This window comes from Hemitrygon akajei, chromosome 23 (genome assembly GCF_048418815.1).
Source record: "Hemitrygon akajei chromosome 23, sHemAka1.3, whole genome shotgun sequence".
Classification (NCBI taxonomy): Eukaryota; Metazoa; Chordata; class Chondrichthyes; order Myliobatiformes; family Dasyatidae; genus Hemitrygon; species Hemitrygon akajei.
The window spans coordinates 29,058,048-29,084,395 of NC_133146.1; the positions used below are offsets into that span (position 1 = coordinate 29,058,048).

At 40.5% G+C, this 26,348-nt stretch overlaps 1 protein-coding gene across 1 annotated transcript in view; it reads left to right on the forward strand.

Annotated features, from left to right (window-relative positions):
* ipmkb (inositol polyphosphate multikinase b) overlaps positions 1-20,134 on the forward strand; it is a 125,588-nt gene extending 105,454 nt beyond the window's left edge. Inside the window, exon 6 of the mRNA XM_073027314.1 lies at positions 14,659-20,134. Within this exon, the coding sequence (XP_072883415.1) occupies positions 14,659-15,284 (626 nt within the window). The 3' untranslated portion in view covers positions 15,285-20,134. The remainder of the gene's footprint in view (positions 1-14,658) is intronic.
* Positions 20,135-26,348: the final 6,214 nt, after the last annotated feature.

Here is a 26,348-nt window from a genome sequence, read left to right on the forward strand (position 1 = left end):
GTGGGAACATAGAGCATAGAATAGTACAGTACATTACAGGCCCTTTGGCCCACAATGTTGTGCCAACCCTCAAACCCTGCCTCCCATATAACCCCCACCTTAAATTCCTCCATATACCTGTCTAGTAGTCTCTTAAACTTCACTAGTGTAAAGCGAGGGATGAGGTTGCTGAGCGTTTGGCAATGATCTTTGCATCATCAGTGGGGACGGGAGAGGTTCCAGAGGATTGGAGGGTTGCGGATGTTGTTCCCTTATTCAAGAAAGGAAGTAGGGATAGCCCAGGAAATTATAGGCCAGTGAGTCTTACTTCAGTGGTTATTAAATTGATGGCAAAGATTCTGAGAGGCAGGATTTATGAACATTTGGAGAGCATAATATGATTAGGAATAGTCAGCATGGCTTTGTCAAAGGCAGGTCGTGCCTTACGAACCTGTTTGAATTTTTTGAGGATGTGACTAAACACATTGATGAAGGTAGAGCCGCAGATGTAGTGTATATGGACTTCAGCAAGGCATTTGATAAGGTACCCCATGCAAAGCTTATTGAGAAAGTAAGGAGGCATGGGATCCAAGGGGACATTGCTTTGTGGATCCAGAACTGGCTTGCCCACAGAAGGCAAAGAGTGGCTGTAGACGGGCTGTATCCTGCATGGAGGCCGGAGGCCGGTGACCAGTGGTGTGCCTCAGGGATCTGTTCTGGGACCCTTACTCTTTGTGATTTTTATAAATGACCTGGATGAGGAAGTGGAGAGATGGTTTAGTAAGTTTGCTGATGACACAAAGGTTGGGGGTGTTGTGGATAGTGTGGAGGGCTGTCAGAGGTTACAATGGGACATTGATAGGATGCAAAACTGGGCTGAGAAGTGGCAGATGGAGTTCAACCCAGATAAGTGTGAAGTGGTTCATTTTGGTAGGTCAAATATGATGGGAGAATATAGCATTAATGGTAAGAGTCTTGGCAGTGTTGGAGGATCAGAGGGACCTTGGGGTCAGAATCCATAGGACACTCAAAGCTGCTGCGCAGGTTGACTCTGTGGTTAAGAAAGCATTGATGCATTGGCCATCATCAATTGTGGGATTGCGTTTAAGAGCCGAGAGGTAATGTTGCAGCTATATAGGATCCTGGTCAGACCCCACTTGGAGTACTCTGCTCAGTTCTGGCGGCCTCACTACAGGAAGGATGTGGAAACCATAGAAAGGATGCAGAGGATATTTACAAGGGTGTTGCCTGGATTGGGGTGCATTCCTTATGAGAATAGGTTGAGTGAACTTCGCCTTTTCACCTTGGAGTGACGGAGAATGAGAGGTGACCTGATAGAGGTGTACAAGGCAATGAGAGGCATTGATCATGTGTATAGTCAGAGGCTTTTCCCCAGGGCTAAAATGGCTAGCACGAGAGGGCATAGTTTTAAGGTGCTTGGAAGTAGGTACAGAAGAGATGTCAGGGGTAAGTTTATTACACAGAAGGTGGTGAGTGCGTGGAATGGGCTGCCAGTGGTGGTGGTGGAGGCAGAAATGATAGGGTCTTTTAACAGACTCCTGGATGGATACATGGAGCTGAGAAAAATAGAGGGCTAAGGGTGAAGCCTAGGTAGTTCTAAGGTAGGGACAGCTTTAATAGTGCACAATGTGGGAAAATGTGATTGTGCACTTTGGCAATAATAGTTCGTTAAATACTGCACAATGTTGGAGTACAGAGGAATCTAGATTAATTGATTCAATAATTCAGAAATTAAATGTGCAAGTAGATGAAGTAGGTCATTTTGGTCTTCCTTCCCATTGGCTTGAAGCACAGAAGTAGGGAAGTGTTGTTGATATCATTCTGGGCTTTGCTGGAGAGTGGATTTAGAGTTTGAGCACGGTTTTGTTCTTTGTACCTCAGGAAGGATGCACTGATTGAGAAATAGACATTTCCACAATTGGTTCTTTAAGGTGCAAGGGTTGTCCGATGAATTACAACTGAGGTAGCTTAACCTATTCTTAGGTTTAGAAGAATGGAAAGTGATCTCACTGAGGTTGATCTAGTGCATGATGAGAGAGTATTCCCTCTCAGTGTAAAGTCTCTAATTAGATTTGGGATAAAGGGTTAGTTATTTACGGCTGAGCGAAAGTTGTTTCTTTTGATGCAGGTTATAGTTTTTGGATTCTCTACCTCAGAGGCGAGTGAACACTGCTTTTGAAATACATTCAAGGGTTGAGATGAATGGATTTTTGTCATCTGGCCTTGATGTGGAATGATCAGAAAATGGACAAAGTAACAGTATTTGTAATGCTCTTAGTGAACAATGGGAAGGTTTGAATTGCTATGTTACATTATAGAAAAAGCAAATTCTGAAAATTCACATGTGAAGTTTCTTTTTTGGTCCTATATGTCTGATCACTCATCCTAAGGCTGTGATCTCCAAGTCAGAGACCTGCAGTTTGGGGGAGCAAGTCCTTCAGGACACTTGCAATGTTTTTCTAAGAATTTTGGCTCATTATTCTTGACCTTTCAAATTTGGATAACCTGCTCATCGTAGGAGGCAGCTAATAGGATAATCTTTGTGGCATTTGCTCCAACACAAATAACTATAGATCTTAGACCAGTCTCCTCACCTTGGCCCTTTAAAATTCTAACTTGACTTCCTTTCTTCATGCTAAAAAGGCCTTGCAGTTTCACTTTTTTGATTGTTTGTTTCTTTTTCACAGTAGCTTTGTAGCTTTGTTTTAGTGTACAAGGGTATTCCAGTTAATAATTTCCTTACCTTGTATCTGTTTCTACTCTTCTTTCAAAGTGACTAAATTTACACATCCCTTCATAATTTTCTGTAACATGGGAAATAGTGGAAGCAGGTCATTCGGCCATTCCAAGTCTCCTCCCAGTGAATTATCATTTATCTCAATAATGCATTTGTACTTTCCCCCATGTCCTGAGATGATTTTTGAGTCTTTAAATGTATTTTCATAAAAAAAAATTCTGTGACTTTCACTCTGAAGCCCTTTCGTATAGAATTCCACATGATCAGCATCTTTTGAGTGAAGAAGTTTCTCCTCATCTCAATTCTAAATCTCTTGTCCTACAGCCTGAGCCTGTGATCCTTTGTTCTAGACGTCCCAGCCAGAGTTTAATAGAACAGCTTTGAAGTTTGTGCTTCATTGGGTAAGAGTTGGAGGTCATGATTAGAGTGAGAGAATTGACTGGCTCAGGTTTATTGCAATGGTGTTGTGCAAATCAATGTAGAAATCCTACATTCTACTTCATTAAGCAAAATCTTAAGGATTTGAGGCGATTGAGAATCATGAATAATTTGTCTTATTGAAGTGGATGACTCACAACATTGGTTCATGCATGAGTTTCTAATTGGCACATAGAAAAAAACGGGGGTGGGGTGGAGCTAGTGGCAGTGTGGTGATAGTGGGTGTAGATTGAGGATTTTTCATCATTTTATTTGAATATTTGAGACAGGATTGGAGGATTATGGTTGTATGACTGATTTTTCAAGTGAGTTTTCAATTGCTGTGTTTTCCACCTCTGCTATCATTATTAAGACGTGTGTAACACCCACTTCAGTTGGCCAGGACACTATAATACATTGTTCTTATTGATAACTTTTTATCTTAGAACTGCCTTTTATCTTTTGCAGTGCCTTTAGTTAAAAGTTATTTTGTTCTGCCTTTGAGGCAAGGCACTTGGCTGTAACTTGATGGAAGTTGCCCTATGGGAAAGCAAGATTCATTCATTGTTAGGGTGGTTTTACAATGCTTCATATTAGGATCCAACTTTGATTCTGTAATACTGAAATGCCCATACAGAGAGCAAAGAGGTCCACATCCATAATTGTGATGGAAAAGATGTAAAAAGCAGAAAGCTAATTGCTATAGAGAAGTCCTGTTGTGAAATATTTATGTTTATTAGAATGATATATCTTGCTTCTCAGAAATTCAGCAACTTCCAGTTTTTGGCTAGTTGTCATCATCGTGGCTATCCCTCATAGTCGAGGATGATGGTCTTCGTTCCGTTTCCACAGAGCGAAGACGCCTGTGCATGTATTTGTTTAATGTGTACTTGATGTTGCACTCCAAGAAGCACACAATACTTCACAGATCAACCAACTGATTCCAATGGCATGGAAACCATGACAATTGGAACTGATGGATTTGTTGCAGCCTTCATCCACCTTCACAGCCGTTGAGTTTGGAGTAACTTCATCCTCCTGTTCCATTGTTGAGGTCTTGGTTGCATTGTTCTTTGTCAGGGACCTCACCCTTGACCTTACCGCCATGGGTGACCCTACCAGGAGCATAGCTCCAGACAGCATCGCTCTTGGGATCTCAGGACCACACAAGCTTCTCCACCGCAACAAGGTGACAGTCCATGGCTAGTGAGGTTCAGCATAATAAAAAGGTAAAGGTAATTATGGATTGATTTGTGGATTAACAGAGGGATGCACAGTGTTTTTCACTTACTGAAGTAGATGTCCATACTAACTGAGGATGACAACTTCCCTACTGAGTTATGTGCAGCATTGGAACTACGTGGCAACTGGCCAAATTCATTTCACATTGTATCCTTGTGCCGTGGGCTTTCATCTTTGATCTGGTATGGATATGAACTGAGAAGTCATGACTACATTTCCATCACATGATTGTATTGTTGACTTTCTGTATATGAAAGGCGGAATATTTTAAGTGGTTTTGAAGACTACCTGCTGGGAGGCTTAAGGTGGTCTCTTTCCATCATCACAAGCCTTTAGCAACCAGAGTGAGTAGTTCAGATTTCAAACTGCCGTAAACTACTGTTTTGCTTTATGAAACAGTAATATTGTTTGGCTATACCTTCTCATTTTGACTGATCTGGATCATCGTGGAAGGATCTGACTGAAGGCACTGAGGGCTATAACTTCAACAAGTCCATTAACTGTGCTAGTTTGGGTACTCTGCGATCCTTGGATCCTGTTATATCAGATCTGTGCATGAATGCATCCAGAGCAATAATTTATCCCTCAATCCTGGCATGGCTTTGATGCACATATAATAAACATATTTAGTTTTTATATTTGTATATCAGAACCAGTCTGCTTCCTAATATCTGGGATCATTGTGTTATGTTTTGAATTTTTGAATAGTAGTCTTCTCCAAGCCCAGCAAATTTCTCGTAACCTATCCCAAGTTTTCTTTCATTCAAGAGATAAAAGTTTTTGGATGTCTTAAGTTCTCTGTACAGCCAGCCATTCTTCTTGCTGAGCCTAGACAGGCAATGATTGTAAAAAAAACCCACAAAGCACATTGCAGATCATGTATTTCCTTTTCCAGTGGGAAACATGAGGATTAACTGAACTAATATGTTTTCTCTCTCAACCAATTGGGCTCTGAAGCTAATTACTGTACCCTATACTGTCTTTTCTGCATGATTTGGGAATGATAGCCTTCTGACTGTGGTATAGTATCTGTAACCAACTGAGCTGGGATTAAAATCTTTCTATGAGTTCTGAAAATGAACTTGATGTATTTGGTCTAGAAACAATTAGAGTGAGGATTGGGTGGGGAACCAGAAGCAGAATCAGGTTTATGAGCACTATAAAAATGTCATGAAATTTGCTTTGTGGCAGCAGTACAGTGTAATACATAAAATATACCATAAATTGTGTATTTCTGTATAGAAATAGAGCAAACATATTGAAGTGTTCATTGGTTTATTGTCCATACGGAAACCTGAAGAAATTAGAGGGGAAGAAGATGCTCCGAAAATGTTGAGTGTGTGTCTTCAGGTTCCTGTGCCTCTTCCTTGATGGTAGTAATGAGAAGTGGGCATGTCCTGGGTAGTGGGAGTTCTTAAAGACAGTTGTCACCTTTTTAAGGCATTGTAGCGGTGTGCTACACGCAGCGCTGAAATAATGACACATAGTCGATGAGCTGCAGTTGCAAAAAGAGATTTATTCGAACTTCGCGGCCTCGCTTTAAAGCCTTCCTGATCCCGTCCTCCCCAGGCAGGAATGTATTCACAGTCCCGTCCCGCGTGCGGGCTTTTCCCCTTGCTGGTGAAGCAGACTTGGCGCCCTTTTTGGGACTGGCCTCAATGCTGGCACGCACCGATTTGTGAGCCGGTTCGAGTGCGCTGGGAAGTGGGTCGCCATAGCATCACCTTTTGAAGGTGTCCTTCATGGTCAAGCATGCTGAATGTAGGATTACGGAAGAGGAGAAACTTGGAACTAATCAGATAGTAACAGCTGACTTCATATATACAAGAGCAGTTAACAAAATGCTGGCGTCACTCCATAGGGCAAGTAGCAAAAGAGAAAACGCGAATAAATTCCCCAGATCAAGGAGCCTTCATTGTAGCTACTGTTTCTTTCTCTTGTTGTCTGACCAACTGAGTGCAATCAGCATTTCCTGTTTTTGTTTTGGATTTCCATCATCTATGAGTTGTTTGACTCAATTCTTATCCAAGAGGCTGTTCAATTTTTCGTATATGTAAAGTCATCTGGCCTCCAGGCAATGAAGCTAAATCGTACTCAATGAGCTACAAAACAGATTTACTTAAGTTAATGACCATAAAAAAATGAAGAAAAACTGAAAGCATAAAACTACCATTTCCCTTATTGAACTGCAGCAAAGTTATGCTTAGAGATAAGTGAGTCTAGATTGATTTAATGAGATGTGCATTCTTTGAGTTGGAAAAGGCATTTAACCCTATCATTACACTGGCTTTTACAGTTAAATCATTTGGCGATTCTTCTTTTGCTTTCAGGTTTCAGGTTTGTAATGACAGAAAAAGCCTCTTTAATTTTGGAAATCAAATGTATCCTGTAAACCATGTAAATAAACGAGTTAAAAGGCATAAAAATTTGAATACATACAGATGCTGAATTTCATATCTGTCCAGTAGTAAATCTTTGCATGCACCTTTAATTGGCAAATGCTTATTGCAACATGAACTGAGAAAGACTTGTAATGAGGATAGTAATAAAGGCTGACTATTTAATTTGTGAAACATCTGGTAGTATACTGTGAGCAAGTTTTGCCCATTTATTGTATTGAAATGACAGCTTGGAGGCATTTTCCTGTTAGTATAATGGGAGAAATATTTCACTGCATCTTTCCTAAACTGATTCTTTGCGGAAGGTTGTGAAAACGATAGCTTTAATGATTTTTATTAATGGGCCCATCACTTTGAAAGTACACTTTTGCTGCCACTTGGGCACCCAGCCTACAAAGAAGATGCCTTGGGATAGAAAAGGAACAATCCAACAGAATATTCCAGTTAGACATTGCCACTTACCTCAAAATAGATTGAAAGTTTATTGAAGTGCTGGCGGGAATCTATATAGGAAGGAGGTTGAAATTCTGGTTGAATGGTGCCACACAACTAACTCTCACCTAATGTCAGCAAAGCAAAAGAGTTGATTATTGACTACATAAGGAAGCTGAAGTCCATGAGCTACTTCTCATTAGGGAAACGGAGGCAGAGAAAGTCAATAACTTAAAATTCTTTGCCATCAACATATCAGGATCTGTCCTGGGACCAGCACATCATTGTTATCACAAACAAGGTAAGACAGTACCTCTACTTTCTTCAAAGCTTGTGTAGATTTGGCATGTTACCAAAAACTTTGACAAACTTCTATAGCTGGACAGTGGAGAGTATCCTGAATAGTTGCATCATGGCCTGGTATGGAACTGCCGTTTCTCAGGAATGGAAAAGTTTACAAGAAGTGGAAAGTATAGCCCAGTCCATCACCGGTGAAGCCCTTTCCACCACTGAGTATATTTACATGGAGAGTTGCCATAAGAGAGCAAAGTCCATTATCAAAGATCCCTACCACCCTGGTATATATGCTTTCTTCTCACTAATGCCTTTCTTCTCTCTAATCCCAGAGGCACAGAAGCCTTTGGTTGCCTGCCACCGGGTTCAGGAATGGTTATTATCCTACAACCATTAGGCTCTTGAACAACTAATGCTACTGACTCATTTTCAAGGGCTCTTTACAATTCACACTCTTGGTATTATTTTTATTTACACAGTTTGTCATCTTTTGCCTTTAGTTTTTGGCTGTGTATTTATAGTTATTTTTGTAAAATTCTAATGTATTTTTCTCTGTAAATGCCTGCAAGAAAATAAATCTGAGAAGTACTGGATAGGTAGCATATATGTACTTTGTACTTTGAACTTGAATCTACTATGAACTTTGAATTTCAAGGTAAGGCACCAGCATGCAGGCACCTGTAATATCTTTGAATGTCAGCTATGTCACGTTTCCAGCCCAGTCACTTGCTGTTTAATTCTTGATGCAGAGTTGATTGCAGTACCAAATTGGATAGGACATTTCATTATTTGAAATGGAAAACTAGCTTGTCGTATATTTCAGAGAATGTCCTTTTACCACCCCTCCCCCTCCCCATGTAATCTTTAGCCCCAGGCACTGAATCTAGTGGATCGAATTGTGAGCACCACAAACTAAGTGATGGAGGAACTCAACAAGTCAAGCAGCATCAATGATGGGAAATGAGCAGTGGAGTTTTTGGACATGGGCAATGGGGGAGAGGGGCAGGAGGAGGAAGGAGTGCAAGCTGACAGGTGATAGGTGAGACCAGGTAAGGGAAGAGCTAGGTGAGTAGGAGAGGGTGATGAATAAGAAGTTAGGAAGGAATAGGTAAAAGAACTAAAGGGATGAAGGAAGAATGTGATAGGAAAGGATAGTGGTCCATGAAATAAAGGGAAGGAGGGAAAACAGAGGGAGGTGTTGGGCAGGTGAGTAGAAGAGAAGGGGTGAGAAGGCATCGGAATGGGGAAAAGAAGATGGAGGGGAGGGGAAATTACCAGAAGTTGGAGAAATCGATGTTCATGCCATCAAGTTGGAGACTACCCAGATGGAATATGCTCCTCCAGCCTGAATTTGGTCTCACGTCTGTAGAGGAGGCAATGGCCAAGCATATCAGAATGGGAAGTTGAATTGAAATGGGTGGCCACTGGGAGATGCTATATTTTGTGACGGACAGTGAAAGTGCTTGACAAAAGTCCCTTAATCCGTGTCCAATCTCACTGAAGTAGAGGAGGTCCCACTGGGGACACTGGGTGCAATAGATGGCCCTGACCTGATGGTATGAACATTCCTTCACTTCACCTGACTTGCCCATCAGCTCCTGGTTCCTCTCATCCTTCCCTTTCTTCCATGGTCCACTGTCTTTTCCTGTTAGATTCCTACTTCAGCCCTTTACCTCTTTCATCTATCCCCTCACATCTTCTTACTTCATTACGCTCCGTCACCCATCTTCCTCCTCATCAACCAGCTTATACTCTTTGCCTTCATCCTACCTTCTTATTCTGGCTTCTGTCCCCTTCTTTTTCAGTCTTGAGGAAAGACCTTGGCCTGAACTGTCAACTGTCTATTCCTCTCCATAGATGCTGCCTGACTTGCTAAATTCCTCCAGCAATTTTTCTTTTGCTCAAGATTTCCAACATCTGTAGAATCTCTTGTGTTTAAGATGAATTTGTAAGTCCATTTTGATAGGCATTGTGAATCAGAATTTTCAGTCAACAATGAATATTGATTCATCACTGATTGAAATAAATTTTTCTTTGAGAAGTCTTCGCAACAAGAAGTTTGAGAAATTCATACAAGTGAGGAGAAATGAAAAGCTTACAATTAGTTCTATTTTGAAATGTAATGTTAGCAGAGCTAACTTAAAAAATTTTTGAAAAGCAGTTGAGTCTTCCTGTGTTTCCATCTAATATCATCAAAGAAGACTTGGTAGATAAAGGGGTGTTGAAAATCTGATCAGAAAAAAGATGGAGGTATTTTTCAGATATAGGCAACTTGGTTCAAGTAAGTCCCCTGAAGGGTACAAGATATGTAAGCATACACTTAAGCAAGAAGTTAGGAAGGCAAAAAGAGGCCATGAGATATCCTTGGCAAATAAAGTAAAGGAGATTCTGTAAGTACATTAAGAATGCATGGGTAGCTAATGTGAGAGTTGGTCCTCTAAGGGATTGGTGAGGTAATCCATGTGTGGAGCCACAAGAAATGGGTGAAGTCTTAAATGAATACTGCTAGTCTGTATTTGCATGGAAGACAGCTAGAGTGTACTTTTATTTAAGAAGGGCAGCAGAGATCAGCCAGGGAGCTGCAGGCCAACGAGCCTTGCTTCAGTGGTGGGAAAGTGACTGGCAGAGATTCTTAGAGACAGAATTTATTTACATTTAATAACTTAAGGATGAATTGGGGTTAAGTCAAAATGGCTTTGTGTGTGAGAAATTGTGTCTTGCGAGTTTGATTTGAGTTTTCTGAAGAGGTGATTAAGAGGATTAACAAGAACAGGGCAGTAAATGTTGTCCACTTTAACAAGGCCGTTTACAAGGTCCAGCATGGTAGACTGATCTCAAAGGTTAGAACATGTAGGATGTAGGGTAAGCTAGCCAACTGGATACAAAATTGGCTTAGTAATAGTAATCAGAGGATGCTATTTTGTGGAGGGGGAGGTTGAGGCGTGTGACCAGTGATGTTCTGTAGGAATCAGTGCTAAGACCCTGTTTATCATATATAATAAGTTAATGTAGTTGGAAAGGGCTGTTGAACATATTGTTGAACAAGGAGACCTGGAGGTACAAGTGCACAGTTCCCTGAGAGTGGCAGGATGGTTAAAAAAGAAGAATATAACATTATTGCCTTCATTGGCTAAGGCACTGAATATAAGATTTAGGACTGAATGTTACCATTGAACAAAATGTTCGTTGAACTGCACTTGGAATAATGTGTGCAGCTTTGGTCATCACAGTAGAGGAAACGTGATTAGAGAGGATGCAGAAAAGATTCACAAGAATATTCTGTAGAAAGCTTGAAAGATTAGATAGGTTGGGTCTTGTTTACCCTGGAGCGAGGGAGGTTGAGTGTGAACTGGTAAGAGGTATGTAAAATTGAGGGGTGTTGATGGAGTAGATAGCCTTTGTCAGTTTCCCATGGTAGGAGTGTATAAAGTTCAAAGTAAATCTATTATCAAAGTACATATTTGTCACCATATACAACCCAGAAAGCCGTTTTCTTGTAGGCATACTCAATAAATCCATTATAGAATAATAACCATAAAAGAAAGTCTGCACCAACTTGGGCATTCAACCAGTGTGCAAAAGACGACAAACTGTGCCAATAGAAAAAGAAATAATAGTAATAGATAAGCAATAAATATCGAGAACATGAGTCCTTGAAAGTGAGTCCATTAGTTGTGGGAATATTTCAATGATGGGGCGAGTGAAGTTATCCCCTTTAGTTCAAGAGCCGGATGGTTGAGGGGTAGTAACTTCCTGAACCTGGTGGTGTGAATCCTGAGGCTCTTGTACCTTCATCCTGATGGCAGCTGTGAGAAGAGAACATGATCTGTGTGTGTGTGTGTGGGGGGTGGGGGTTGCTGATGATGGTTGCTGCTTTCCTGTGGCAACACTCCATGGAGATGTGCTCAGTGGCAGTGAGGGCTTTATTCGTGATGGACTGGGCTGTATCCACTACTTTCTGTAGTATTTTCCGTTCAAGTGCATTGGTGTTTCCATACCAGGCTGTGATACAACCAGTCAATATACTTTGCACTACGCATTTTAGATGTCATGCCCCATCTTTGCAAATTCCTAAGGAAGTAGAGGCACTGATGTGCTTTCTTCATAATTGCCCTTACATGCTGGGCCCAGGACAGGTCCTCCAAAATGATAATGCAGAGGAATTTAAAGTTGCTGACCCTCTCCAGCTCTGATCCTCCGATAAGGACTAACTTTTGGACCTCCGGTTTCCTCCTGCTGATGTCAGTAATCAGCTCCTTGGGCTTGCTGACATTGAGTTGAGAAGTTGTTGATGTGGCACCACTCAGCCAGATTTTCAGTTTCCCTCCTATATGCTGATTTGTCACCACCTTTGATTTGGCCTAAGACTAGATGATACAGATTTAAGGTGACAGGGAGGAGATTTAAAGGGGATCTGAGGGATAAAATTTACACTTAGCGTAGCAATGAACTGACAAAGGAGGTTGTAGAGGCATGAATAGCAGCAAAATTTCAGAGCAGTTATTTGAATATTTAAAGTGGAGGTTGATAAGTCCTTGATTAGTACCTTGGGGAGAAGGCTGGAGAGTGGGGTTCAGAGCAATGTTCGCTCTAATTTGTAATGACCAGTGAGCACAAAAATCTTGGGCTCTGCAATTTTTTGCCCAGTGACAACAACATGTGCACACTGAATTTTATATAAGACCATAAGATATAGGAACAGAAGTAGACCATTTGGCTCAGCGAGTCTGCTCCGCCATTCAATCATTGGCTGATCCAATTCTTCCAGTCATCCCCACTCCCCTGCTTTCTCCCCATACCCTGGCTAATCAAGAACCTATCTATCTCTGCCTTAAATGCACCTAATGACTTGGCCTCCACAGACACTCGTGGCAACTAATTCCACAGATTTACCACCGTCTGACTAAAGTAAATTCTCCGCATCTCTGTTCTAAATGGACGTCCTTCGATCCTGAAGTCATGCCCTCTTGTCCTAGAATCCCCTACCATGGGAAGTAACTTTGCCATGTCTAATCTGTTCAGCCTTTTAACATTCAGAAGGTTTCTATGAGATCCCCCCTCATTCTCCTGAACTCTAGGGAATACAGCCCGAGAGCTGCCAGACGTTCCTAATGCGGTAACCTTTTCATTCCTGGAATCATTCTTGTAATCTTCTCTGAACCTTCTCCAATATCAGTATATCCAGTTTTGGTCTCCTTTCTAAAATAAGGAGACCAAAACTGCTCACAGTGCTCCAAATGTGGTCTCATGAGTGCCTTATAGACATCACATCCCTGCTGTCATATTCTGTACCTCTAGAAATGAATACCAACATTGCATTCGCCTTCTTCACCACCAACTCAACCTGGAAGTTAACCTTTAGGATATCCTGCACAAGGACTTCCAAGTGTCTTTGCATTTGAATTCTCTCTCCATCTAAATGATAATCTGCCCGTTTATTTTTTTCACCAAAGTGCATGACCATACACTTTCCAGCGTTATTTTATTTGCCACTTCTTTGCCCGTTCCCCTAAACTATCTTAAGTCTTTCTCCAAGCTCTCTGTTTCCTCAGCACTACTTGCGCCTCCACCTATCTTTGTATCATCGGCAAATTTAGCCACAAATCCATTAATCCCATAGTCCAAATTATTGACATACATCATAAAAAGCAGCGGTCCCAACACCGACCCCTGTGGAACTCCACTGGTAACTGGCAGCCAGTCAGAATAGGATCCCTTTATTCCCATTCTCTATTTTCTGCCAATCAGCCAATGCTCCACCCATACTATTAACTCACCTGTAATTCCATGGCCTCTTATCTTGCTAAGCAGCCACGTGTGTGGCACCTTGTCAAAGGCCTTCTGAAAATCCAAGCACACCACATCTACTGCATCTCCTTTGTCTACTCTGCTTGTAATTTCCTCAAAGAATTGCAGTAGGTTAGTCAAGCAGGATTTTTCTTTCAGGAAACCATGCTGGCTTTGGCCTATCTTGTCATGTGCTTCCAGGTACTGAGGTGACCAAAGTAAGAACTGGCAGTCCTGACTTCAGATGCAGCAAAAGCTAGATGCTGGCAGGTAGTTGGTTTGTAAGGTGGTATTTTCCCTCTCCCCTCTCCCCTCCCTCTCCCCCTCCCCCCCTCTACACATTTGCTGCGGAGCTTGCAAATGATGTGATTTGCCCAGTATAACCTATGTGCATGAAGTTGGGTGTCGGTACTGTGGATGGTGGCCTGGATGAGGACTGACATTGACCAGCTTTTCCTTCCAGCATAATTGGAGGGATTTCTGGAAGCAGTGGTGGTAATTTTGCAGCACTTTGAGATACCTGCTATAGATGGTCTGTGCTTCAGAAATATGTAGGACAGCAGGAGTCACTGCTGCCAGATAAACCATGAAATTTGTGCAAGGTTACGGATTTTGATCTTTAAATATCTTTTCCCTAGAATGACAAAAGGGTTTGTGGGTGCTTTGAAGGGGATGGTAAATTTTTGTTCATCAATGTCAGCTTTCACTGGGAAACCTGGGGACCCATCTGTCAGCAAAGGTAGACATGAATGATTAACTTCACCACTGCTCTTGCATTGTTGCCTCAATGTTGTTCATTCTGTTTTCAATGAAAGTATTTCAAAGTTGGTGTAAACTGATGATCAAAGTGTGTATATTGTCATCATGTTATACTTTGAGATTCATTCTCTTACAAACATTTACAGGAAAATAAATACAATAGAGTTTATGAAAAGCTATACACAAAGACTGACAAGTAGCCAATGTGCAAAAGAAGACAAATCGTGCAAATAATAAAAATAAAGTAGATAAATAATACTGAGAGCTTGCATTGTTGAGTCCTTGAAAGTGAGTCCATAGGTTGTGGGTCAGTTCAGCATTCAGGTGAGTGAAGCTGTCCACACAGGTTCAAGAGCTTGATGGTTGTAGGGTAATAACTTCCTGAACCTGGTGATGTGGTACCTAAGGCTCCTTCCGCCCGATGGTTGATGGAGATCCTTGCTGATGGGTGCTGCTTTTTCTGTGGCAGTGGCCCTTGTCAATGTGCTGGAAGAAGGGGAGGGCTTTGCTTGTGATGGACTGGGCTGGGCTTTTGATGTGTATAGTCAATGTTTCACTCACATGGATTGTGTTTTACTTGTCGTTTTGTAGGTCTGTCTAAATTCTTCCACAACGGAAACTATTTGAGGAAAGATGCAGTGGCTTCAAGTATTCAAGAGATTAAAAAGATATTGCACTGGTTTGAGAGGCAAAGTAAGCTCTGTTTCTATGCAAGCTCCTTACTGTTTGTGTATGAGGGATCATCAGAGCTGAGAGCAACAGGTAACAAAGCTGACAAACCAGCAACACCAAAGGGTATACGGAGAACTGGAGAGCTGATGGAATACAACAACAACATTCATGTGATGGACTCTACTGAGAACGGAATAGTAGAAGCCTCGGTTGGTCAAAGCCTCTCCAATATGTATGCACTTCACAGGAAGGGCTGTTTCCGTGCACACCAAAGTGTGGTCCCACTACAGTTGAAGAATACAGAACAAGACCATGGGATATGCAAGTGCTTAACTCTCATTCCACCTGGTCAGCCAAATGGCAATGAAATGAACCAATTGGAGAAAGATTTCATTCATGCATCGAGCATGCTTCCAGAGCCTCCAGAAGTTGCTGTAAGAATGATAGACTTTGCACATGTGTTTCCTAGCAACACAAAAGATGAAGAGTATATATATGGGCTGAAACACTTAATCAGTGTGTTACAAAATATGCTGGATGATTAATTTTTAAAAAAATATTGGTGGGTAGATTGTTGGCAAGCAAATAAATGCAGGGGAATTATATTGATTTCTGCACAAGTTCTGATCCATCATTTTGTGTTTATAATGTGATTCCAGGTGTACTGTTTGCTTCTTTCACTGTACAGTACTACTTGTGATTGATTTGATGTTTATAATAGCTCAGGAAAATTTATCAACTCATCATTGACAGCCGCTGAAACAGGGCCAGAAACCTGCAGAGGGCAGCTCACGCCTTGTAACTACTGACAAGGAAATTTATGAGTTCCCGCTGTTTGTAACAAACCCACAGACTTCAGTGATGATAATTAGTTTTTCGGATATGTAACCAACTGCCTGCCAATCCTAGGCATGGAACTTGTGCCTATGGAATAATTCTATCTTCAGTGAAGACCAGGTTAGTCAGACTTTTGATTGTTTTGAGGATGTTGCTGCCACTTTTCTGAGATGTGTATTTTACTAGCCTTTTTTTACAGTTGAATTCTTGCAATTCGTATGAAATGTTTAATATAAAATGTCGATTGTCTGATGCATTCAGCTGAAATCCATGGAGTATTGCAATGGCTTGTTAATTTATGAATGTAATGAAAGCTAATGCAAAATATCACCAGTGGGTGAGTCACCTGGTTACCCATTTGCAAAGATTTTCTGCTGTCTGGAGCAACACATGCATGTTAAACAGATATATTTTAAAGTGCTTTTCCTTTTTCTTAAGTCTATTGGTCGTCAAAACCTATGATGAGGGAGGAAAAGACAATACTTCGTGGTGCAGGCCATCCATCTACAGGCCTTCTGTTGAAGTTCAACTTGTAACATTAAAATACTCCACCAAAATTGTAATCAGTCGTAGTCCCAGTGCTTGTTTTTCTTCAAAATGAGCATGCTTTGACTTGTTCACAACCCCTTTTGTGTGTGCTGGAAGTGCTTTATCTTGTTAATTATTTCCAAAGTTATTTTTTGAACACTCAGTTTACCAAGTTATTGATTCTGTTTCCTCAAGTTAGCCTCTGGGCTAAGATATGTTGGTATTTACTTTTTATAAAGCTGGTACAAAGGGAATTAGTGCATTTGGCCAACTGTGTGTGTAAGGATTTTCATTACATGAACACTAAACTTTGGGGATCAATAACTAATAGTCTCTTTAACATGTCTTTAAGTAAACAAGAAACTGCACTCACAAAAAAATATATGTACCAATAACTGACTTGTGACTCCAATAAGATAGCCCTCATCTTTACTAATCAGATGGCCTGTTTCATTTCAAATATTTGCAGTTGGATGGTGGGAAATATTTGATAAATTTTTACAAGATTAAAATAGCCAAATTCTTGACATGGGTCAAGATGTGTATTTCAGAATAACACATGGGCACTAAAATGCAAACTTTTTGTGTAATTCTTAAAAATGCACTAGATATTGAAATTTTGTGTTCCTTTCATTTATCATTTACATTTGCACAGACCGATATACTATCAAAATACTTTTAAAGATTTTTCAAATATTTTAATTTCTATTGCTTTGCCAGGTTCATAGGGTGAATTTTGTGACATTAAACGTGGAGTGAAATGTGGTAGAAGTGAGTAATGCATGTGGAGATTATGTTAGTCATTTAAATGTATTTATCGAATAATGTGTGCTTTTTCTAAAAACAAAGTTATTTCTGTAATATTTTTTAATTGTATACTATGCTTTTTTGTATGTTTGTTAACAGAAGTTTACATAATTCAGCTGTACATTTCTTATAGAACATATTACATCTCTTTGAATGATTGACTATTTATCCAGGCTTCAAAAAAATTAATACTTTTAGTCTTAATTCTTTGATGTTATTCAATTATTTTCTTACCCAAGGTATAAAAAAAAATTCTTAGAGTGTAACATTCCTCTGAGCAAGAATGGGCATCCAGATTGAGTGGTGGGTGAAAGGTGAGAAAATAGGAACTGCAGGGTATTTTTTGTGTAAAACATAATTTCAGTTATTTCTTTATCCAGTCATTTAAGTACAAGAAATGCTGCTACAAAATACTACATTGAGAATATGAAGTTTTATTTAATTTTTCTCTCATAATTTTGCCTGCTTTGCTACTGATTTTATTGGTTTTTAAAAAATACTTTAATGTTGATTTCAGCCTCCCTTTCTTCTCACCTACCCCTCTGCCCCTCAAACTTCCTATTATACCAACCATTTCATTCTCCATTTGTAGTCAGGAATTGGACTTTGCTTGCTGTAAGTTTAATCAGAGGCTGGTGAGTTTTGAAGGCATCACCTTTGGATTGATCCTTTAGAAAAACCTGATGGACAAGCTTGGGTATTTGCTTATGAAAGGTCTTTTCTAATATCCTTTCAATTCTGTTTAAAATAAAGTATTCCTTGATTTAGTTACCTCATTTTTAAAATTGATTTTTTATGACCTCCGCTTTAAAGCATAGCATAATTGCTTGAATACAATTTATTATAATAAAGAATTATGATTCCCAATGAACCTACATCTGATTGAATTATCAAGGGGATAGACGCTGAAGAAAGGCTTCACTTAGCCAACACCAGTATTAGCTGGAGAAGTTGGTATTTCCATTATACTTTTCTTATCCGTAGGATTATATTCCATTCATTTAAGAATTTCAAATGATGCAATTTGTCATCTCATATTGATCTATTATGCGAGTAATATCACTGTATTTCTTTGTGTTTTGCTGTTCAGGGTCATATTGTTTAAAGCAAGTTTAAGAAGCATAGGAACTGTGTAATCAAGTGCCAATAAACATTCTAATTCATTATCTTGGACAAAATTGTTTAAAGCCCTTGCACTTTGGGCTATAAATTTTATTGGAACCTAGCATATAATGCAACCAGTAAATTAACGAAACATATTTACAAATTACACCAAACAACTACTGAAATTTTACTTCTCTGCTGGATGGGGTATATTTTACATGAATGGGGATTTTGTAGCCCCACTTATATTTTATGTTGAAGATTATTAAATATAATAGAATTCTGTGGATTGTTAGGATTTCAGTACAAATCTACATTCACTCACATGATAATCTGGAAAAAAAAGATAGGTTTTCTTCCACCTGGCATCCCTGAGCCCAATATGTTTTTGTCCTCAGATCAAAGGTTTTTGTAAAAACACTTGAACTCTCCATAGAAGCTTCACTGCAGTGAGAAAAACATCCAATGTAAAGCTGTTTGCCTTTTGCTACTGTTGCAGAAAACTTTAAATATTTGAACAGTTGTGATCATACGATGTTCATCAATGGCTTCTTCTACTGTGCCAGAAATTCTGCATTTGCTATTCTCATATTCAGTTGGTGAAATGGTAGAAAGTCCTTACTGAGTGTGAACTATGCCACTTACAAAATCACCACCACTAAAATGTTCTGTGAGGTATTCCTTCAGTATCATTAATATTGAAGACAGTTTTGCAATGTGCAGAATGGGATTTTTTTGGTATTCTCTCAAGATACCTTAGAAATTACTATTATAACAGGTATTTTGGAGAAAAAAGGATAATGTATGTATATTTCAATTGTTAAAAATGGTGTGTTTGGCAATTTGGCAAGGTGAAACGTATGGCAATAACATGTAAAATGTAGATTATATGGCATCTTTTGACTGGCTGCATCATACAATGTTTGGCGTTTCATATTTAAAATACCTTACAGTTTCTTGTCTTTTGGTGAAATTATCAATAAGCCACATTCTCACAGACAATCTTGATTAAATTGGTCACTGTTCACATTAATCAATGCTTTTTGTACTATTTCATGTATGTGGCAACGTAATTTTTATCTTTGTGTAAACCAATATTGAATACAAATGCAACTTTTTCCACAGTGGCAAATAACACACTGAAGCTCCATTCAGTTTTCTTTATACTAAAAGAGGATTGAGGTGAAGTTCGGTTGTCATTTTCATTAGTGCACACTTGTTGTTTGTATTGAAGCATGCTATCAAACGGAGATTGATGCTCAACCTGTTGCAAGTGGTAGCCTTCTGCAATGTACCAGAGAGCTGTGAAACAAGGCTGTTAACTTAAATTGGAGTGCAGCCTTGGTGGGATCTGTGGGTTTGAGAGCCAAGATGTGAGTGGCATCCTCTTCCTACAGTATTCGTAATAAAATGAGGAATCCATTGTCATGCGAAAAGAACAAAACTTTCCTCAATGTTGACTTATCAAAACTGGACACTTAAATTTGAACAGAGGACTCACCATTCTTTGTGAGAAAGATCATCTGTTGCATAAATTCCAAATTTTTTAAAACATCCAAATAAAATTTGTGTAAGTTAATGCAAAATTCATCATAATTCCTGGTTTATTTGGTAAAGAAAACACTTGCCTAAATACTTGGATAAATTATGACTTCTAACAGCAGCATTTAGAAATTTCAGATAAAGTAAAATTTTAACTGCAGCAGAGTTGGGCCAACAAATAGTAACATTGCCCCCTTTTGTTAATGAGCGTGCACACAGACACTTTAGTATTATGGGAAATGATGCTGGAAATAGAATGAAAGTATCACAAAAGCAGCAAATGCACATTTATTTACTGTGGTTATTTATAATCAATCATACATAATGTATCTCAGTCTGACTAGTCTATCTTCTAATATATCTTTGTTTTGATTGTGAGTTATATGCATAACTTGTTTTGCTACATATGGAATGCAGGGGTAATTGCTGATGTAATGGGTGCTATTTTACAGAGGAATCAAACGTACTAACTGAAAGATTGCTTAATTTTGTAATTTAATATGAAAAGATATTTAGATAAATTACATAGCTGTATATTTGGCAGAAATGGAATTACTAATAAACTTTCTGTAAATAAGGTGTCTTGAATTTGTCATCTCTCGCACCCAGATGTTACAGGTACAAACAAATGGAAGAGTCACTTGAAAAGAATTCTACAGTAGCTATATCCTGGCCTTATGGTCATTGATTATCATTTTGCATAGGTTTATCCAAATCAGGTAGTTCCTTTTTCTTTTGTAATGTGAAAGAAGTAGTATGATTGGTTGTCCATTGTATCAGACGATGACAGTGAAACCTGTGCAGGAGAGCCATTGTACTGAGTTACGTTCCACTCTCTCAACCTCAGAAGTCTGGGTCCAGGGGTACGAGTAGTCGTCACAACTGCGGCCGTCTTTGGTTGCAGTGGATGATTATATTTGCTTCTGTCCCTTGTCATGCCCTTCCCTCTCCACTAAGCGTTGCAGGATTGTCTTCCTGTCCGTTATATCTCACTGTTAATATCATCCGCCCAGTTTGCCAGAGCTGACTTCACATGTTAGGGCAGGCATATCCCTTTCTCAATGGAGTATGAAGCCTGATGGCTACCTTCACCTATTTGACTAAAGCCCACCTGTCAAAGTGGTGTACCAGGTTGTGGCCACTGTCACATGCATACAGCTAACTGGAGCCACAGGTGAGAGCTGTGTGTTTGATGTGGACTAAAGGTGAGTGAGCTGCCCCAGAATGGACATGGCCAGCCCCTCCACCAGAGGTGCTGCCCCTCCCTGGACATCTATACGCCCCAGGAAGTAGTATGATATGAATGGTTAAGTGACAGTGAATGATCATTTTATTTGTATATTGTGAACAACTGGTTGTGATAGATATTATTTATTTTGTTGTGCGTATACTGCTGTGGTTTCCACAATTTGGAATATTTCCATAAACAAGCCAAAGTTGTGTGACTATACCAAGAACTCAGAAAAATTCTTCTAATAGCTTTCTTAAATTCTTTTGCTTGCCTGATCAATCATGATCGATCCAATTTGCTTGTGCATCAGCTTTTTAAATGGGCGGTATACAGCTTTACACATTGGTCTTTTTGCCACAAGATTTGTTTCCTCTTAAATATTTTAAAATTTCAATCTACCTGACTGGCAGACCACAGTATTTACGGCTTCAGAGCTGTGTGTCAGATATGGCTATGAGCAGCACTGGGGCCCCACAGGGGACTGAATTGGCTCCCTTCCTGTTTACCCTGTATACCTTGGATCTTAGATACAATACTGAGTCATGTTATTTGCAGAAATTTTCTGATGACTCAGCAATAGTTGGGTGCATAAAGGGAGGATGGGAGGATGAATACAGAGCGCTGGTGGAGGACTTTGTTGAATGGTGCAAGCTGAATCATCTGCAGCTCAACTTTAGTAAGACAAAGGGGATGGTGATGGACTTTAGGAAGACTAAGCCTGCACTGCTCCCTGTTATTATTGATGGTGAGGATGTGGATGTGTGAGGACCTACAAGTACTTGGGGGTGCACCTGGATGACAGACTTGAGTAGAGCACCATCACAGAGGCTGTGTACAAAAAGGGCCAGAGTCACCTCTACTTCCTGAGGAGACTGAGGTCCTTTGGAGTCTGCAGGCCTCTCCTTCACATGTTCTACCAGTCTGTTACCGCTAGTACAATCTTCTTTGTGGTGGTGTGCTGGGGCAATGACATTAACACGGGTGATGTCAGCAGGTTCAATAAGCTGAATAGAAATGCTGGCTCTGTACAGGAGTCAAACTGGACACGCCAGAGATTGAGTAACAAATGACCCTCCAGAAAATCCTGGCAACTCCAGACAATGTTTCTCACCCTCTACATGCCACCCTGGCTGAACAGAGGAGCATTTTTAGTAATAGACTAAGACAACCGTGCTGCTTCAAAGAGCGCTATATGAGGTAATTCTTACCCTTGGCCATTAGGCTCTATAATGAGTCAACCTATATCCGGAGAAGCGATGACCACTTCCTGTTAGATTATGGTAAATTATTTTTTATTCTCTCTACTTGTCTTCTAATACTTATAGCTGTGCACTTGTAATGCTACTGTGACACTGTAATTTCCTTTGGGATCAATAAACTTATCTGTTTATCAATTTGAACAAAATAATCATCAGAGATTGAGAATCTGAAGTCACTTGATGTCCTCAAAACCACAGCTTGATTTTTCAATATTCAAATCTGCATAGCCATCAATATGTTATATTTGTATTAGCTGAAAGTATTTTGCATTTTTTAAAAGCATATGTTATCTCAAGTGAAATTCCATCACACTGAGAATTTAACTGATTACTTTCTCCCTATGCATAGTAAAGTGTTCAAGGAATGTCATGTTAATACTTAAAAGATTGTTTGACACCCAGCCATGTAAGACTTTAGCTCAGGCAAGCAAAGACTTGATCAAAAGGTTAAATTTTAATAAGTGTCATCAAAGGTTTAGAATGGAAATTGCAGAGCTGAGGATCTATTGCAGTTCGGGGCATGGCTACTAGAGACAAAGGCACAAAAGGCTAGAATTACAGAAATTGAGACTTGCAAGGCTGAAAGCATAGGAGACGTAATGCCATGGAGTGACTTCAAAACAAGGTCAGTGTCAAACACGACATGATGCCAGTGAATAGTCTGCTTCAGCTTCATAGTGGCCAAAGAGGCAGGGATCAGGATATGTAGATTATGAAGGGACTGAAAAGAATGAGAGACAGACAGGAGATTGTGTGGTCGAGAATGAGACTCCAGCATGGTGTGTGGCCTCCCACGTGCTGGGGTCCAGGTTGTCTCAGGGCAGTTGCAGAATATTCTTAAGGGCCAGGGTGAGCTGCTAGAGGTCATGGTGCACATTGGCACCAATTTCATAGGCAGAAAGAGAGAAGGGGTTCTGCATAGTGAGTAATGTATTGGGAATTGGGAAAGAGACTGAAGAACAGGACCTCCAAGATAGTAATCTCTGGATTACTCCAAGTGCCATGTACTAGTCAGGGCAGGAATAGGATGATAGCACAGATGAATGAATGGCTGAGGAAGTGGTGCAGGGTTTCAGTTTCTTGGATAGTTGGAACATTTTCTAGGCAGTTGTGACCTGTACAAGAGGGTCAAGTTGCACCTCAACTGGAGTGGAACCAATATCCTGGCCAGGAGGGTTACTAGTGCTACTTGGGTGGGTTAAAACTATTTGGGGGGGGGGGAGTGTTGGGAAGCAGACAACCAGATAATGAATTTTGAAAAGAAGAAAAAGGAAAAATTTGTAAAGCTTAGGAAGCTAGATTCAAACAGCCCTTGACCATAAAGAAGCTGAAAAGAACTCAAAGGGAATTAGGAAAGCTAGGAGGGGTCCGGAAAAGTCCTTGGCAAGTAAGATGAAAGAGAATCCCATGGCATTTTATACATACATCAAGAGCACGATGTTAATGAGTAAGAAGATAGGAAAAAGGAACAGTTGCTTGGATGCAGATGTGGGTGAGGTCCTTTAATACTTTACATCAATATTTAGCAAGAAGGACATCAAGTATTGGGAGATCAGCATTGAGCATATTGATATGCCAGGGCACTTCGAAGTAAAAGAGAAGGTAGGGTTGGATCTCTTAAAGAACATAAAGGTGGATAGGCCTCCAGGGCCTGATGGTATATATCCACGGTTGTTGAGAGAGGCAAGGGAAGAGATTGCTGGGGCCTTGACCAATATTTTCATGTCCTCTCTAGTCACAGGTGAGGTCCTGGAAGAATGGCAAGTAGCTAATATTACTCCATTATTCAAGATGTCCTTCAAACCTCAGCTTGTAAAATCTTTATTTTTCTATATTCAAATTTGTATAGTCATCAATATGTTGCATAGTGATCTTACATGCTGACATGAGACTCACTGGAAACTAGACCAGTGAGTCTCACATCAGTGATAGGGAAACCACTGGAGAGAATTCTTAGGGATTGGGTTTAAGAGCATTTGGAAAAGTATAGCCTAATTAGGGAGAGTCAGCATGACCTTGTGCAGGGCAAGCTTTGTCTTACTAACTTAATTGTTTTTTTTGATGCAGTGATGAGGGCAATTAATGCATGTAGGGATGTGGATGATGTTTACATGGTTTTAGTAAGGCATTTGATAAGGTGCCTCTTGGGAGTCTCATCCAGAAGATTAAGATGCATGAGATCCATGGTGAATTGGCAGTTTGGATTCAGAACTGGCTTGCCCAGAGAAGACAGAAGGGATTTATTATAGTTGGAGATCTGTGATTAGTGGTGTTCTACAGGGGTCTGTACTGGGACTTCTGTTTGTGATGCATATAAATGACCTGGATGAAAATGTAGATGGGTGGGTTAGTAAGTTTGCAGATGATATATAAAGCTTGGTGGTGCTATGGATAGCGTAGAAGACTGGCAAAGAATACAATGGGATATAGAGCATTTGCAGTTATGGGTGGAGAAATAGCAGATGGAGATTAACAATATCAAATGTTGCATCTTGGTAGATCAAATGCAAAGAAGCAGCATATCGATAAGGGCAAGATTCTTAACAGTATTGATGAGCAGAGGGATTTTAGGGCCCAATTTCAAAGCTCCATGAAAGTAGTTGCACAGGTTGATGTGATGGTTAAGAAGGCATATAGCATGCTTGCCTTTATTAGTTGAAGTATCGAGTTCAAAAAAGTCAGGAAGTTATGTTGCAGCCTTTTCCACTTAGATAGATTAAGACACAATTTTGGCATACAAGTGAAAACCCCTTTTTACTGGGTGACTCTAGAAATACAAACAAGAGAACATCTCCGGATGCTGGAAATCCAAGCAACACACACAAAGTGCTGGAGGAACTCAGCAGTCCAGACAGTATCTATGGAAGAAGTACGTCGGCGTTCCGGGCTGAAACCTTCAGCAGGATTGAAGGAAAAAAAGATGAGTAGATATAAAAGGTGGTGGAGGGGAGAGAGAAACACAAGGTGATAGGTGAAACAGGGAGGGGGAGGGATGAAGTAAAGAGCAGGAAAGTTGATTGGTGAAAGAGATACAGGGCTGGAGAAGGGGGAATCTGATAGGAGAGGAGAGAAGGCCATGGAAGAAAGAAAAGGGGGAAGGAGCACCAGAGGGAGGTGATGGACAGGGAAGGAGATAAGGTGAGAGAGGCGATGGGGGATGGGGAATGGCGAAGGGGGGTGCAATACCACAAGTTTGAAAAATGGATGTTCGTGCCATCAGGTTGGAGGTTACCCAGACGGAATATAAGATGTTGTTTCTCCAACTGAGTGTGGCCTCATCACGAAAGTAGAGGAGGCCATAGATTGACATATCTGAATGGGAATGGGAAGTGGAATTAAAATGAGTGGCTACTGGGAGATCCTGCTTCTTCTGGCACACGGAGATTAGGTGCTCAGTGGAGGGTCTCCCAATCTATGATGGGTCTCACCGATACATAGGAGGCCGCACCTGGAGCACTGGCCACAGTATATGACCCCAACAGTCTCACAGATGAAGAATCACATCACCTGAAAGGACTGGGGCCCTGAATGGTAGTGAGGGAGGACACCTGCCTCTATATGCTCCGTCTGCCAGAAGAAGCGGGATCTCCCAATGGCCACCCATTTTAATTCCACTTCCCTTTCCTGTTCCTTATATTCCGCCTGGGTAGCCTCCAACCTGATGACATGAACATCGATTTCTCAAACTTACAGTAATGCACCTCCCCCATTCCCCATCGCCTTTTCCCTCTCTCACTTTATCTCCTTCCCTGTCCGTCACCTCCCTCTGGTGCTCCTCCCCCTTCTTTCTTTCATGGCCTTCTGTCCACTGCTATCAAACTTCTCCTCCAGCATTGTATCTCTTTCACCATTCAACTTCTCAGCTCTTTACTTCATCCCTCCCCCTCCTGGTTTCATCTATTATCTTGTGTTTCTCTCTTTCCCCTCCCCAACCTTTTAAATCTGCTCCTCATTTTTTTCTCCAGTCCTGCCGTAGGGTCTCGGCCTGAAACGTCGACTGTACTTTTTTTCATGGGAGTTCCTCCGGCATTTTGTGTGTCTCTGGAAATGCAGCTCGTTAGCCCCTTGATAATAGCCACTGGATTCTGCAGCGAGAAGCCCACCTTTCTCAACTTCGTACGTCTAGGGTGTATACGACTGGTCCCACCAAATCGTGAAGTTGGGATGTCTCGCCCATCCAAACCTGGTTTGTGTGAATGCTGTGTGATTTACTGCCCCCAACAAGAAATAACAAATTGTACACTGCATATGATTAATAATTAATATTTATATTTAATGTTAACTTAAACAGTTATTAAAGG